Raw genomic sequence first — 17046 nt, 5'->3', positions numbered from 1 at the left:
CCTCAGCCTCCTGGAGTAGCTGGGACTACAGGCATGCGCCACCATGCCCGGCTTATTTTTCTATATATTTTTAGTTGTCCAGCTAATTTCTTTCTATTTTTTTAGTAGAGACGGGGGTCTCACTCTTGCTCAGGCTGGTCTCGAACTCCTGAGCTCAAGTGATCCTCCCGCCTCGGCCTCCCAGAGTGCTGGGATTACAGGTGTGAGCCACCACGCCCGGCCAGGACAACATATATGTTACTGAGATTTCAAGGATGCTTAGGTCTTCAGTTGCTAAAAATATTCTGCCAATCCCTGGCACCTACTTTCCACAGAATTTCTGTCTGGTGGGACAGTTCCAGGAGCACCACAGGGACTAGAGGAGCAGTGGTCTGCCTGCCGAGGGTTGGGAGCACTGCCTGTGACCCGAATCTCGCTGAGAGGCGTCGGGACACCCACCACTCCCATTCACTCCCCAGCCAGGACACTGCCGCTGTGGGTCGCTGCTCCTCCAACACCTTTCAAGGAAACTTTGTTTTCACAGCTTTTACTTTACAAAGTCAAAGGACCACGTGTGCTTCCCTCGGAGTGCGGAACAATGGTTTGCTTTCTGCTGGTTCTCGAGTCACTCTTCAAAGACAGCGTCCTTGGCTTAGGCGTGAGGGGCTCTGGTGGAGGACGAGAACCCTGAGTCTGCTCGGCTCTGTGTCACTCTGCCCCAGTCCTGGCTTGCAGCTGCTGCCACTGGACAGGGACCTGACCGAGGCCCAGCTGTCGGAAGGCCGGCAGCTCACCCGCAGGTGGACGGAGATTGAGACTCGTGGCCCTTGACTGACACTGGGGGCATCGTGACCTCTGGCCTTCCAAGCTCCAGGGACCTGCACGGTCTGACTCCAGAGATCTTTGGTTTCTAACCTGGACCGGGCCCCGCTTGCCTGGAGCTAGCGTGAGTTTCTCTTTCCCGACACCTCCAGAACCTCTCGAGGAGGTCAGTTATGCAACGTGATGAGAACAGCGACAGGTGGCAGAAGTTCTTGTACGACGTAAATACTTGTATTGATCACAAAGCCACCAGCAAGAGGGCAGAATCCATTTGCCCAGCGATGGGGCCGTCTAGGTGCCAGGCTAACAACTCAGGGCCAAAGTGACCTCGCCATCCGCGTGTGATCAGGACACAGCGTCCGAGAGGCCTCCATCAGCAGCCCTGCAGTTACACTTCCACACTCCCCCCGTGCTCGCGGGCGGGGAACAGCGTGATGGCGCACGCGTCTTCAGCCGCGCACCGCAGCCCACTCTCCTGAAAGACACATTTCCCTTCAGACAATCCTCTTGTCTTCTGCTGGTGAAAAGTCACTCTCAAAATCCTAAGAATTGATGTGCAAAGAGAATTAGAAACTATATCCCGGGCGTTGCTATTTATTCCAGTGTCACATCACCTGGGAGACGATAATCTTCATTTCAGTTTAAAACCTGATGGCACGAGAGAGGGAACTGAAAGCTAGAAACCCGTTCGTGGCTCTTGCCCCTGCTGGCACCGGAGCCTGCGCCCTGCTCCTATGCAGGCACACGGAGTCACACTGAGTCACACGGAGTCACATGGAGTCACAGGCGCTGGTGACAGGCAGGAGAGGAGCTGAGCAGAGAGGCTGCGTGAGTGCGGCAGCGCAGAGCCCCGGCTGTGACACTCGTTTTTAATGCTGTGTGGCACGTGTCCTCCACTCTGCTGGGTGGAGGACCAAGCTGGGCTTTTCAGACACAGGGAGACGAGGCTCCGCCCCTTTCCCCACCCCCACAGGCCCATGGCGGCCTTGGAAATCATCTTTGGTGGCAGCAGTATCTAAGCCACAAAACAAATTTAGCCTTATGACTTTGTCATGCCCCATTTTGGAATAAAAACTGTTTGCCAAGTAGTTTTTGGCTAATTCCAAATGTCTCTCTCCTGGGAGGACACGCTTCCTCGGCTGTCCCGGCTCAGAGGTCACTTCCCTGTGGCAGAGGCAGGCGGGCCCCCTGCAGGCTGTGACCCCCGCCCCTGCTACACGGCCAGGACGCAGTACAAAGAGAGCCTCACCATGTTATAACCAACAGCCCAAGCTCAAACGATGCTGATTTTAAAAGTATTTAAAAAGAAGAGGGCCATGACCCAGGTAGCAGGCTGCCTGGGAAAACACGGGAAACCAAGGCTCTGCCTCGCATCACCGAGAGCTCTCGGGCAAAGGAGCTGCTGTGCTCTACGGCTGCACCGGTGTCGGCATGACCACGTCTCATTCGGGGCACAGCCTGGGAGGACCCCAGATCCACAGCTACCCACTCACGGTGAGGGCGGTGCTGACACCGCAGCCAGTTTATCAACTACTCCCATCATCGGACCAACATTTTTTCCAAATGAAACTTTATTAATATTTTTATATTCTACTCATATTGGTATAACTCAAAACACAGAAAACAGGCACACAGTGCTTGGGCTTTTTTTTTTTACCATCACACGCGCGACAAGGAGCCAGTGTGGAAGTCACAGTCAGGAGGGAACCACGACCCATGTTCTCCTGGCCGGCCCAGCCCACCTGCCCTGAAACGCAGGCGGAGGGGACTTCCTGGGACGGCCGACAGTTTTTAGAGCCCTGGTGCGATGAGCCCCCATGACCACTTGCTTCCCTGGAAACCTGGACGCTGGGCGCCAGGGCCACAGCGGACTCCTAATTGCTCGACTTCTGTTTCGGTCTCAGCTTGTTGCGGATCCTCTCCAGGGCCACTTTTCCCATGAAGAAGGTGATGGCAAAGTTCCGCTTGTACCACTCCCTGTAGAGACAGGGGAGCAACACAGGTGACACAGCCCGGGGGCCTGGGCCTGCTGCCCTCACCCACGGGCAGCTCCCAGCACGGGGCAAGTCCATCTGACCAGTCCTGCCCCCCCCACGGCCCCTCCCCTTCCTGCCCTCACTGAAGGCAGACTGTCCACAGAATCTCGCGCCAGGCGCCGGGCACGCCCTCCCCCACCGTCTCCATTCCTGGAGGTCGCTGCAATCAATGCTCCCTTGCTTTTTGCTGAAAGACTCCGGAAGAGCCCCAGGAGACCTCCCTGCCTGAGTCCCGCGGCGTTCTTGGAGAGACAACTGTGGCATGATGCGGAGACCACGTAGCTAAGCAGGCTCTGCGGGAACCAGGGGGCCTACTGGCTTTGGCACCTCATTTGCATAAAAAGCACATGACAAAAGTACTCCATTGTGAGAAGCTGATTTATCACAAGTGCCAACATCATAAAGGTCCATATCCTCTTTTTCTAGATGATCTGAGCTTTTATGTAATTTGTGTCCCTGAAGAGATAATTCCAGAAGTTCCCATGCGAACATCCCCATGGAGTTCACACACAGCCACGGGCTGGCTCTCGGGTCAGCCAGTCTACAGGACATGCCAAAACTTGCAAATTCACCCCATTGTTGGCAGTTTCACACTGAATAGGCAAAGCTGGGACAGTTTCCAAAGGGGGACGCACACATTCCAGACTCTTAGTGCTAAGCCCCTGGCAGCTGAACTGCCAGCGAGCCCCAGTGCGTCCCAGCCGGACGAGCTAACACACGATCGTGGACTTCTGTGCCCCCCCCACTCTCGAGATTCACCGAACCTCAGCACGGAAGGGAGCAGAATAATCAAGCGCTCAAAAGCAGTGAGGACAAGAGGATAGACATGTGGCTGGACACCAAGCCACACGAGCATGGTCTTGACATTCCTAGCCACGGGAGTGGTGCAGAATGAGAAGCGGGGCACTAAGTAAGAGGGGCTTCCGGGAAAGAAATCCGGTGTCCCACTGGGATTAAAATCCTCACGTTACTGAGGAAAAGCCAGAACCCACTTCACTAACGCAGATGACCTGATCTGACAATGTGGGTGAGAAGGCAGACCGCGCATGTCCTGTTCTCGTAGGGACAGCGGGCAGCACAGAAAGGCGGTCCCTGGGCTCCTCTGTGGCCTGGCCTTGGGTGAGGCTGGTCCTCTTCACCCTGCGAGCCGCACGGGGAGCACCGGGCCTACCGGGGACCGTGCCTGGTGCAGACAAGCTGTGCGTCCAAAGGGCCGGGGAAGTGTCATCAGCACTCACCTGACCGAACAACCGACTAGCTCAGGGGACATGTGACAGCCCTGGGCACAGAACCCGGGTGTGCGGGACGGCTCTTCAGGTCAGACTGCCACCCTCCAGCTTGCCCGGCCTCGCCCACTATCACGTTCAAGGTCCTGCCGTACCTGCCCACCCGGCTCTGCCACTGTTACATTTTAAAGCGAATCTCAGCATCACCTCCTATCACCTGTCACCTGTAAATACAGGTCGTCATGTATCTGTAACCAGTTAAAGCCTTTTTTAAAAACATGTAACCACAATCGCATCATTGTGTCTGATAAATGGAATATAATTTATTGATACAAATTAATCTATAGTCTCCATTCAGTTTCCTCCATCTGTCCAAAATACCTTTTCACAGATGGTTTGTCTGAATCTAGAGCCAAAGGAAGTCTCTCTTAGTCTACCCCCTCCCCACTTTTTTATTTTCGCTTATTCTAGTTACTTGTTGAAGAAACTAGATAGAATTTCCAACTAATTCCAAATTTGTAGAACTTCCAACATTTTGAGTTAGGCTGACTGTATCTTCAGGCTGACACTCAGACATGGTCTCCTGGGACCACTCCCACCCCAGCCCCCTTTACCTTTTCCCGTAAACTGGGACTTAGATTTGGAGCCCCGGTGATTCCATTTTCTGCAAGAACACCTCGCGGCTGGTGCACGCCTGCCCCCGCATCACACAGGCTGCCCCACTGTGCGGTGTGGAGAGGCAAGGCCGGGTGTGTCCGCCCAGCCTGCCCGTCCGGAAGTCCCCATCAGCCTTCTTGGCCGGTGGGTCTAGCGGCCGTGGATGACTGCTGCCGAGACCCGTTATCTCATTAGGAAAATGCTAATTTGCTAACTCCATCACTCTGCGTTAGCTGTGTTTCTTCTACTAAGAAGGATGCTCCTTGATACAGGAAAGGCATGAAAGCTGCACGTTCTTTGGATTCTTTCGTTTATCAATTCTCAGAACGATGAGCCGACAGCCTGGCCATATCCAGAGAGAGGCTCTTGTCAGTACCATTATGACTGTAAAGATGTTTGTATAGTTGATGTCGTTTTTTAAAATGTGATATCTTTTCGGCTGGGTGTAGTGGCTCCTGCTTATAACCCCAGCACTTTGGGAGGCCGAGGCAGGAGGCTACGACTGCACCACTGTACTCCAGCCTGGGAGACAGAGCAAGACCCTATCTCTAAAAAAAAATAAAAATAAAAATTGCTATCTTTTTAATCCACTGTGGTCACTTTGTTTGTTTGTTAGTTTGTTTGTTTTGAGGAGAAGGAAAGAGGAGTTTATTAATTTGCCAGTGAATGAGGAGGTTGGCAGACTCCTGTGTCAAAGTACCAATGTCTCATTTCTGAGCAGTACGGAGCTTTTAAAGGTTCTAATTAATCCCATAATCCCATCTTTAGCTAAGACAATCACATGACCTCTGCCCAGATTCATCCCATCTGTGGCTCAGTCTCGGATGGTCACTTTTCTTTGTGAGACCTTTGGCCAGTGGGAGTCCCTGCAAGTGGGTCCTGTGCCATCTCACACGATGCCTGTGACCTCTGCTGGCCTCATTTGGCCTCCTTGCTTTCAGCCAGAAGACGTTTCAACTCAACCTGTGCTTCTCCTACCCCAGACTGTGGCTTCTCACAGGGAGAACACGAAGCAGAAGCATGCAGGACCCACTCTCCAAGCACTAGGGCTGGGAACCGCTGTGGGGCTGCCATGCAAATCACTGAAAGCTGTCAATTTTATTTCAAGGTGCAGAGATGTAGTTGACAAAGCCATGCAACTTCTGCCTCTGATATAAACATGAATATCTTGAAATTCAGGTAAGAAAATAATCCTGCCTAATCTGGATGTGATACTCACATTTTTAGGAAAGAAGTAAGCACTTACCTGTTATAACACATGTGCTTCTGAAAATTTTTACTTAAAAATTCCTTGTAAAAGCCAGCCATTTCTTCAGCATTCAGTGTTGCTTTCTGACCTGAAAATTAATTTCAACTTAAACATTAAGACTTAAGGAGAAGGGATAAACAAAAAAACAATTAGAGTTAAGAATTCAGCAAGTTTGCAGGATACAAGATTAATATACAAACATCAGTTTATTTCTATACACTAGCAATGACCAGTCTGAAAATAAAAGAAAACAGTTCCATTTACTATAGCATCAAAAATAATAAAGACTTGGGAATAAATTTAAGAGAAGATATGTCAAACTTGTATACTGAAAACTACAAAACCTAGTGGAGGCCAGGCGTGGTGGCTCACACCTGTAATCCCAGCACTTTGGAAGGTCAAGGCAGGAAGACTGCTTGAGCCCAGGAGTTGGTGACCAGCCTGGGCAACATAGCAAGACCCTGTAGAGACAGGATCTCACTCTGTCGCCCCAGCTAGAGTACAGTGGCGTCATCATAGCTCACTGCAACCTCAAACTCCTGGGCTCAAGTGATCCTCCCACCTCAGCCTGAGCCACCGTGACCAGCCTCTACAAAAAAATTTTTTTTAATTAGCGGAGTGTGGTCGAGTTTACCTGTAGTCCCAGCTACTTGGGAAACTGAGGTGGGAGGATCACTTGAGCCCAGGCATTTGAGGCTGCAATGAGTCATGATTGCACCACTGTACTCCAGCCTGGGTGATAGCGAGAGACTTTGTCTCTTAAAACAAAAACAAAAACAAAAATATAGTGGAAAGAAATGAAAGAAGACCTAAATAAAAGGAAAGACATCCCATGTTTGTGGTTTGGAAGACTTACTACAGTTAAGATGGCAACACTCCAGAAATTAACCTACAGATTCAACACAATCCCTATTAAAATCTCAGCTGGCTTTTTTTTTTTTTTTTGCAGAAACTGACAAACTTATCTTAAAATTCGTATGGAAATGCAAAGAACCTCAATAGCCAGAATGATCCTGACAAAGAAGAACAAAGTTGGAAGACTCACACTTCCCAATTTCAAAACTTACTACAAAGCTACAGTAATCAAGACAGTATGGTACTGGCATAAGAACAGGCACATAGATCAATGGAATGAAACTTAGAGTCCAGATAAAAACCCAAACATTTATGGGTAAGTGATTTTCAATGAGGGTGCCAAGACAATCCAAGGGGGAATAGTCTTTTCAACAAATGGTGCTGGGGCAACTGGATATCCACATACAAAAGAATAACTTGAACCCCTACCTCACACCATAAACAAAACTTAACTCAAAATGTATAAAATTCTTAAAACAGGTAAAACGTTCATCATCTTTTTTTTTTTTTTTTTTTTTGAGACAGAGTCTCACTTTGTTGCCTGGGCTAGAGTGAGTGCCATGGCGTCAGCCTTAGCTCACAGCAACCTCAAACTCCTGGGCTCAAGCAATCCTACTGCCTCAGCCTCCCGAGTAGCTGGGACTACAGGCATGCGCCACCATGCCCGGCTAATTTTTTCTATATATATTTTAGTTGTCCATATAATTTCTTTCTATTTTTAGTAGAGACGGGGTCTTGCTCTTGCTCAGGCTGGTCTCGAACTCCTGACCTTGAGCGATCCACCCGCCTCGGCCTCCCAGAGTACTAGGATTACAGGCATGAGCCACCGCGCCCGGCCCATCATCTTAAATTAGGTAATATTTGTATATAGACACCTAAAACACAAGCAAAGAAAAAATAGATAAACTTTGGGTACAATGAATACTATCTGGGTGACAGGCACACTTCCAGCTGTGACTCAAGCATTACAAAAGCAATCCAGGCCAGGCATCATGGCTCACGCCTGTAATCCTAGCACTGTGAGAGGCTGAGGCAGGAGGATCGCTTGAGCCCAGGAGTTTAAGGTTGCTGTGAGCTAGGCTGACACCACGGCACTCTAGCCCAGGTGACAGAATGAGATTCTGTCTCAAAAAAAAAAAAAAAAAAAAAGACAATGAGAAGGCACTTCACACCCACCGGAATGGCTATAATCAAATAGACAGACAATAAATAAATATTGGTGAGGATGTGGAGAAATTGGAATTCTCATGCATGGCTGGTGGAAATGTAAAATGCTGCAGCCACTTCAGAAAACAGCTTGGTAGTTCCTCAAAAATATGTGGTCTTTGTCCCCAGTTCCTGGCACAGAGGTCCTAAAACCCTTAGAATTTCCTGAGTGAAAAGAGTGACAGAAGCTTCTTTTGTTCTAACGAGGCAGCTCTTGGTGGGCTCGTGCATAGCTTGGGGACGGGGGCTGGCCACCAGAAAGACTGGGCCTCCATCAGAAGCTTGGAACATTCACCCTACTCCCCAGCCTCTGGGGAGGGTAGAGGAGCTCTCGATGGAGTCAGTCGGCAATGGCCAATGTAATCAATAGCGCCCACAAATGAGCCTCCATACAAACCCCGAAACCACGGGGCTGGGAGAGCTTCTGGGCTGGTGAACACGTCGAGGTGCTGGGAGGTGGTGCCTGGGCAGGGCAGAGGAGCTCCACACCGCTACGAGGGAATGAAATGTTTCCTAGCTGAACAGACCCTGGTTCGAGAGCCCGCCCATCCCTGGGATAGGTACGGCCTAACCATCCCATTTCCAAGACAGTGAGCACGCACAGAACCAGGTAACATGCCAAGCGCTGGTGGGGACAGCTGACACGCAAAGACTGGCATGGCCTGTCTCTGCGTGCTCCCGTGTGGTGCCCACTCGCAGGGCTCACCCACGCTCACAAGGCCCGACAAGGCCACATGGGACAAGAACCACAGTCCAGCACGGGGGCAACCTGCAGTGCAGTCCTCAGGGTAGCCCGGGGGCCAGGCTCATGCCACCCAGCTACGGCGCAGGGACAAGGGAATGAGACCAGGGCTGGGGTGGAGGGTGTGGGGTAGGGGCAGGAGAGCCCTCTGGCTTACAAGCCCCGAGCCTCAAACAGGAACCGCAACCTCTCGTAAGAGCCACGGGCACTGCGCCAGGGGTTCCACACCTATATCGCGAACCCGCAGACAGGCAGAGGGGCTGCACTCAGGCCCCTGCCCGGGCTGCGGCCCCCTCATCTCCCCCCACAGCCGCCGCCTCCAGTGAAGCACATGCTACCTGGTGGCACATCTGGTGCTGAGCCTGCAGCTCACCAGGGGGCGCAGGGGGACAGAGACAGGGCCACCAAGGTGACCCAAGGGCAGTTTCCACAGAGAGGGGAATGTTCCGCCAACCCTTTACTCACACAGACAGAAACACACGCTCAGGTGGCACGGCACAAGCATGGGTGTTCCCTTGCCACACGACAGACAGGGGACAAGAGTCAGGTCTTCTCTGGCACCTGACAGGGCCTGGGGCTGAGACAGACCGGACACTGCTTGATGAACAGCGACCACACCCACGCCCCTCAGTTCCCACCTCAGCCCTGCCATTGACTACACAGTTTGGGGCTGCGTGGTGCATCTTCCGTGCCTCTGTTTACTCAACTGTGTGATGGAGATGATGGCAGTACAGGAGCCCTCCCTCACCCTCAGTTCCCCTTTCCCTGGTTTCAGTCACCCAGCCAACCAGGTCCGGAAATATCAGATGGAAAATTCCAGAAATAAACAATTAGTAAGTTTCGAATTGCACGCCGTGTAAGCAGCATGACGAAATCTCCCCACCTCTGGCTCCGTCCTGCCCGGGAGGGGAACCACCCTCGTCCCGAGTGTCCCCGCTGTAGACACTCCCGTCCCCGGGACTTGGCAGCTGCCCTGGCGATGAGCCCTGCTGTGCAGACGCTCGGTGGCGGCGCTCGAGCCCCTCGTCCCCTCAGTAGCGGCCCCCAGTGCAAGGGCAGCGACGAGGGCTTATTGTCGTATTGTTCTATTGTATCAGTTATTTTGTTACTCTCTCACTGTGCATAATTTATGAAGTAAACTTTATCCTAGACATGGATGCACAGTTGCCCCTTGGTATCTGCAGGGGACTGGATCCTGGACCCTCTCGGATACCAAAATCCAGGGACGACCAAGCCCCTTACATAAAATGGTGCAGTATTTGCTTATAACCTACACACGTCTTCCTTGCGCTTTAAATTATCTCCAGATTACTAATAATACAATGTAAATGCTATGTGAATAGTTATTTATTGTTGTTATTTTGAATATTTTGATCGTGCTTGGCTGAATGTGCAGACGCAGAACCCACACACACAAGAGCTGACTGTGTAGGAAAAACATGGTTCAGAACCGCCCTTGGTTTCAGGTGTCCACTGGGAGTCTTGGAATGTACCCCCGTGGACGAGGGGAGCCTACTGTATCTGTGTGATGCATCACTTAACACATGGAGCATTTAAAACAACATCTGGTACTTTTTAAGGGTTACGTAAATGTGTTCCTCTGACCCAGCCTCCATGCTGTTCCCTCCTTCTAGAAGATTCTTCCCCCAGCTGCCTCCTCCTGCCAGACATCCACTATCCCCGCCACGTCCCTGCTTGTTTTCCTTCCAGGGTCAACCCACCCTAAAAGTGCAGCAGATATTTATTAACCCGAGTGTGTGCGGGTCACACTCTGCCCCACGCTGGCACATTGGCTCCACGAGGGGGGGGCCGTGGCTCTGTCTCATCCCACCTGGTCCCAGTGCCCAGCACCACACCTGGCACCTGAGCACCTCGCATCAATGAGCGAGTGAGGCACGCTAGGAGGGGCAAAAGAGGAGCAACCTGAGGAGGGAGGGAGCCGCAGGGTAGAGAACAGCGTGAAAACCACCCCCAGCTGTGGACAAGAGGAAGGGTGTGGAGAGGCACAGGTGCGGCTGAGGCGGGCAGGCCAGGCTGGGCCGGGCCAGACCTGAGGGAGCCAAGGACCGGAGGCCCCACTCTAGGCAGGCGGAGCAAACGTGGGGTGTGTGCGCACCCTCGGGTCAGCTTCCCCTCCCACCTCTCTTGCCTTGGCCAGAAGGGCTGCTCCACGCGGGGCCAAGCCCGTCCCTCCCTGGCTGTGTGGCCCTGGAACCGTGACTTCTCTCTGCCTCAGTTTCCTCATCTCTAGCAGGGGATCACGACGGCACACCCTCACAAGCCTGCTTTGAGACCAGGTTCTAGTCTGTGTGGCAGGAGGGACAGGGCCTGGCACAGAAGTGCTCACGTGTCATCGCTGCTGTTAGTGGAGACACGAGAACCCACGGGGCAGGCAGAGCTCGCTGGCACCTGACGCCCTGCCACGGGGTTCTCGGGTCAGGTCTGCGCGCACCTCGCCCAGAGCCCCAGGCCAAGGCTCAGCATAAAGCATCACAACGTGTGCCAAGCGCATGTTCCACGCCCGTCACCATGCAGCTCGTTACTAAACATAAACTAAGTCCAGAGAGAGGCAGAACACTAATTCATTACGCATTACCGAAAACCAAGTGGGTGTCTGATAAACACCAGCTGACTTACAGTACATCCATCTTGATGGCGTATTTTCCTCCAGTGCAGAAACACTTCAGGAATAAAAGAAGTAAGAGGAGAGAATTCTGCCTGCCCCACAAACGAGATTTAATTTGGGGACAGGCAGAACTGAAATCATGGTATTCTGCCTTTTGCACCTGAAATTAAATCCATCATTTTTCTACATTGCTGCAGACCACTCCAGTGAGGTGCACCGGGTGAGGGGGTGGAGCACCACAGCCTGAGCTAATCTGCTATTACTGGATACTTAAATAGCTCCCATTCTTTGGCAATGAAAGATGACGCGGCCAGGAACAGACTGCTTAACTCTTCTCATGTTTTCCCATAATGAATTCTTAGAGTCCATGATCACCATCTTCCCACTCGGCAAGTGTGTGACTCGTGCAACCAAATCCTTCTAGAAAAGGGGCTGGGAATTTTATACCCGACCAGCATTGAGTCTCAACACTGAAATCCTCCCCACGCATTTGGTATGTATAAAATAATGCCTTGTTGCTTTATTAATGCTTTTTGCATTGTAAAATTTAGAGTTTGAGCATGTTTTCTTCTTGCAGTTATCCTATTTGTCTATAGGTGTGTTGTTTCTGCAAATGTGTTGCATCTTTTCCTAAATTCCAGATTGTCCCTGTCATCTTTGCCACGAGCACTCGCCCATCTGCTATTTCCTGGACACTGACCCCTGTGTGTGCCCAGCCCTCCTGCCCCCCTCCCGTCTGTCTCCATGGCACCAGCCACGCTCTTGCACAAGCCCCACCTCTGCCTCGGCTGATCTCTGCGCCTCCCAGCTGGGTGGGAGCCAGCTGGGGAGAGGCCGGCCTCGGCTGGCTCCTTCCCTGGATTAGGAGGGACAAACAGCAAGGGAAGGATGGAGCAGTGGACAGGAGAGAAGGTTAAATATGATGAGGAGAGGTCGTGGGATGCCCAGGTCCCAGTGTCTGAGTTAGGCCAGGCCTGGGGCCTGGCTCCACCCGCTCTGGGGTCAGAGCCACCTCCGTACCTGCTCAGCAAACTGTTCAGCCCAGAAAGCTAGACCAAAAGTTGTCCTAACCAATACAAGATGTTTTCAGTATTTATGTTCTTGAGTCTCTCTACCTTTACTCTCAAGCTTAGGAAATTATCATTCCCCTAGGTACTAAAGAGTCAAGTTTTATCCTATTAGATGTCCTACAACTAGGAGTATTTAACTCTTTAATCCACAAATGATTTTTTTTTTTTTTTGAGACTGAGTCTCACTGTTGCCCAGGCCAGAGTGTCATGGCATCAGCCTAGCTCACAGCAACCTCAAACTCCTGGGCTTATGTGATCCTCCTGCCTCAGCCTCCCGAGTAGTTGGGACTACAGGCATGCGCCACCATGCCCAGCTAATTTTTTCTATTTTTAGTAGAGACGGGGTCTCGCTCTTGCTCAGGCTGGTCTCGAACTCCTGAGCTCAAACGATCTGCCCACCTTGGCCTCCCAGAGTGCTAGGATTACAGGTGTGAGCCACTGTGCCTGGGCCACAAATGATTTTTAATAATTAACTCTTTAACCCACTGGGATGTATCTGTATTATAAGGGGAACAAACTGAAGTTTATTCTTTTGGGCCAAATGTAACTAGTTTCTCCAGCATCCTTTGTTAAACAAGCCTCCTCTTTGTTGGTTCTGGGGACTCGCGTAGGAGGCGCGTGCTCTGGCCCCTGGGGGCCGCACCTGTTGCCACAGCCCCTGCAGCCTGGTGAGTCTGAAGAGCCCAGAGCAGCCAGCTCCCTGCTCATCTCCTTCCTCAATACATTCTATCCCATTTTATTACCAAATTCATTTTAAAATTGGACTTAAGGCCAGGCTTTCAGTACTTAGCAAAGCCTTCAATAGGATTCCGTGGTATTAGTGAGACCCAAAACGTCTCCCATTTGTTAAGAGAGCCGCTTGTCTCCAACGCACCTCCGTAGAACGAGCCTACCTGGTCCCAACCTGACACTGATGACAAACTTACGGATATGACACACGTTTCAAGTACACGTGTGTGTACACACACACACACACACACACACACGGCCAGGACAACACGGGATGAGCTGAGAGCCACGGTGGCGAGGTGTGGTCCAACAGGCCCTGGGGATCCGACCCCCTAGGCGCCACCGCTTCCTCCCGGTGTGAGTGTGGTTAGGAACTTGCCCTGTGTGAGCCCGGGCTCCTCACCTACTTCGCTTGGTCACTGTGGGAAATACAACAGATGACATACGCAAAGGACTCGGCACAGCACCCGAAACTGAGCTTCATTCTCCGCTTACTGTCAGGACGGAGCACCTGTCTCCGCCGGCCGACACCCCACCTCCACCAAACAGCACACGTCGGTCCCCTGAGCGCCCCAGGCCCGTATTCCACATGAATCCAGGCAAGGCTGGGGATGAGCAGGGAGAGAGATGGCACTTTAGCCCAGGGACAGACGTGGCTTTTGGGGTCAATGGTTTTGGATTTTCCACCCGAATGATGTTGTGACAGTAGATATCTGTTTAACAAACAGTACGAAATGTCATTCAGGCCTAACATCAACGCCAACAGAGAATAATTAAAGGCTATTTTGAGCATTAGATTTTCTGTCCAAAAAGAATGACAGCAAAGTGAGTAAAGGGACTGGACACAGCCTGGTCTCCCTGGCACAGCAAGTGCACAGCCTGGGGGCAAAGGTGGAAAACAGGTGAGCTAGGCAGGGCCTGGCCAGGCCGGCCTCCTACTCAGAGGAGGAGCGAAGCTATCATTCTGTAGTCAACGGGGGTTGGGGGTGTCTAAGAACCTAATTTGAGCAGCAACTATCAGATTTACATTTTGGGTAGAACAGTCTGGCTACAGTGCAAAGAATGGATTTAAAGCAGTCATCAAGAAACCACAGCCTATAGGCCACATTTGGCCCACCACCTGTTTTTGTAAATAAAGTTTTATTGGAACACATCCAAGCCCACTTGTGTATGTATTTTCTATGGCTGCTTTCACACTGCAACAGCAGAGTTGAGTAGTTGCAACAGAGACCCCACATGGCCCATAAAGGCTAAACTATTTACTGTCCAGCCCTTTAGTGAAAAAGTTTGCTGCCCTCTGATTTAAAGATTAAAGGCCAGAGAACCAATTAGGAAGTTACTACAGTAGAGAATTAATAAGGGCCTGAACTAAAGCAATGTGTCAAGGACAGGGAGTGGCAAAAGTATTGATAAACCTGGAGAAGAGATGAAGAAAGGGAGAGAAGCTTGCAGGGTGACTCCGGTTTCTGGCTCTTGTGACCCAGTAGGACCATGAACTGCGGCCTGGGATTAGGAAGAGGAGCTGGTGTACACAGGGAGAGGCTGCAGAGGCCAGGGACCTCAGGACAGAAGTCAAAGGTCACAGCTGGTCATCCAGCAGAAGCCCTAAAATGCTTGGCAATAGAATGCAAAGGAGGAGGAGCCCCTGGCGGCAAATGAGGAAAACAGCAGAACCTGAGAAGAGGAGGGTTCAGAGGCATCTGTAAAGGCCCTGCCGGAGGCCAGGCATGTGTGCAGGCCGCAACTGCCCCAGACTCTCTCCTTCATTCAACATCCCTTTTTTTATTTTTTATTTTTTTTTTTGAGACAGAGTCTCGCTCTGTTGCCCGGGCTAGAGTGCCGTGGCGTCAGCCTAGCTCACAGCAACCTCAAACTCCTTGGCTTAGGTGATCCTCCTGCCTCAGCCTCCCGAGTAGCTGGGATTACAGGCATGCACCACCATGCCCGGCTAATTTTGTTCTATATATATTTTTTTTTTTTTTTTTTTTTTGAGACAGAGTCTCACTCTGTTGCCCGGGCTAGAGTGAGTGCCGTGGCGTCAGTCTAGCTCACAGCAACCTCAGACTCCTGGGCTTAAGCGATCCTACTGCCTCAGCCTCCCGAGTAGCTGGGACTACAGGCATGCGCCACCATGCCCGGCTAATTTTTTGTATATATATATTTTAGTTGTCCATATAATTTCTTTCTATTTTTAGTAGAGACGGGGTCTCACTCTTGCTCAGGCTGGTCTCGAACTCCTGACCTCGAGCGATCCACCCGCCTCGGCCTCCCAGAGTGCTAGGATTACAGGCGTGAGCCACCGCGCCCGACCTTGTTCTATATATTTTAAGTTGTCCAGCTAATTTCTTTCTATTTTTTTTTAGTAGAGACAGGGTCTCGCTCTTGCTCAGGCTGGTCTCGAACTCCTGACCTTGGGCAATCCTCCCGCCTCAGCCTCCCAGAGTGCTGGGATTACAGGCGTGAGCCACCGTGCCCGGCCTCCAACATCCCTTTTTGTTACTTTCTCATGTACTTGCTCAAACCAAAACAACCTTAGCAAAAAAGAACAAGTGTACTAACCTGACTCAGTTCTCAGTCCCAGGCCTTCAGCTTTTAGTCTTGAGTGAATAAATTCTTTTTTTTCCTAAAAAAAGAAGGACAAGACAAGACTATCAAATTCCCTTTCTGTGTCTTTCCACTTTTCTGTGGCTGGAGCACAGCTCACAGTGTTCTGCACAAGTCTGGACATGGCTTTCCTGAGAAATGCCCCATCTCAAAGCCCATTTTAAACCATCCGAGTGTGGCTAAAAGTTTCATGCTTGAAACAAGATTTGAAAACGAGATGTTCAATAAACTTTGGGAGGCACTGTTTGTTTATAAATCCTCAGAATAAGATAAATATGCTCCATTTGAGGTAGCCCACCCAAATGGATAACCAAAGTTTAAATGTTTTTCTTCTGGATTAGAATGTTTATACTTTTTTCTCATGTAGTTTACTTATTAGTATGCTGTTAAGAATTCTGAATTCTCAGGAAGAATAACAACACATCAAAGAAACTTATATTTTCATAAACATAAACACACACGCATATAAAACATACTTCAGTTCTGGCTTGGCCACTCCCTTCACTTTCTTTAATGTCTCCAGATCTGTGATTCTGTGGAGGACCAGTGTTTCTTATACACAGTTACATATTGGTTTTAAAAACTATAGGTACACACACACACACACACACACACACACAGGCGGTGCTGAGGCACTACCAAATAACAAGCAGCAAAGCAAATACTAAAGATTTAGCACCCCCAAGTGGCCAACTGTATTATTTCTCACTCTCATCTAAAACCTAAACTTACCTTACTAAATGTTAAATTCTGGTTTGCCCAGAACTGTTGATTCCATTCTTGTGTTTCCTGTCTTAATTCTCTAAGCTTTTGTTCCAGTGGTGATTCATTTTCAGGGATGTAAAAGTGAACAGGTCGAAGATTTGAATATTTATCTGGGGGTCCTATCCAATCATAGCAAGATTTTCTTGGAGGGCAGAATCTTGAGACCTTTAACAAAATATACGGGATTAACACACAACTAGACAAATCTCTAGTATAAAATTAAGAATCTAAGCCAAGCACAGATGTGGCACACATCTGTAATCCCAGCACTTCAGAAGGCCAAGGGGGAAGGATTGCTCAAAACAGTTTGAGACCAGCCTGGACAACATAGCAAGACCTCATCTCTTAAAAAATAAAAAATTAGCTGGATGTGGTGGCAAGAGCCTGTGGTCCCAGGTACTTGGGAGGCTGTACTCCAGCTAAATAAATAAAAATTAAATTAATCTAGATGTATTAAGGTTCCTTGTTAGTTTCCTCTTT

The 17046-nt window shown here is 50.3% G+C and overlaps 1 protein-coding gene across 3 annotated transcripts in view; it reads right to left on the bottom strand.

The window, feature by feature from the left end:
- Nucleotides 1-2127: 2127 nt before the first annotated feature.
- The window catches only part of COA8 (cytochrome c oxidase assembly factor 8), a 30262-nt gene continuing 15343 nt past the window's right edge, over nt 2128-17046 (bottom strand). For 2 of the 3 annotated variants that reach the window (XM_069490513.1, XM_069490505.1), the window contains exons 2-5: nt 16534-16731; nt 15757-15820; nt 5967-6057; nt 2128-2778 (exon numbers count right to left, since the gene is read on the bottom strand). In XM_069490513.1, the coding sequence (XP_069346614.1) occupies nt 2676-2778; nt 5967-6057; nt 15757-15820; nt 16534-16731 (456 nt within the window). In that variant the 3' untranslated portion in view covers nt 2128-2675. The remainder of the gene's footprint in view (nt 2779-5966; nt 6058-15756; nt 15821-16533; nt 16732-17046) is intronic. The other variant, XM_069490520.1, reaches the window with a different exon arrangement.

This window comes from Eulemur rufifrons, chromosome 2 (assembly GCF_041146395.1).
Source record: "Eulemur rufifrons isolate Redbay chromosome 2, OSU_ERuf_1, whole genome shotgun sequence".
In the NCBI taxonomy this organism is placed as follows: Eukaryota; Metazoa; Chordata; class Mammalia; order Primates; family Lemuridae; genus Eulemur; species Eulemur rufifrons.
Note: the sequence above shows the minus strand (reverse complement) of the source record. Positions and strands in the feature narration are given on the sequence as shown.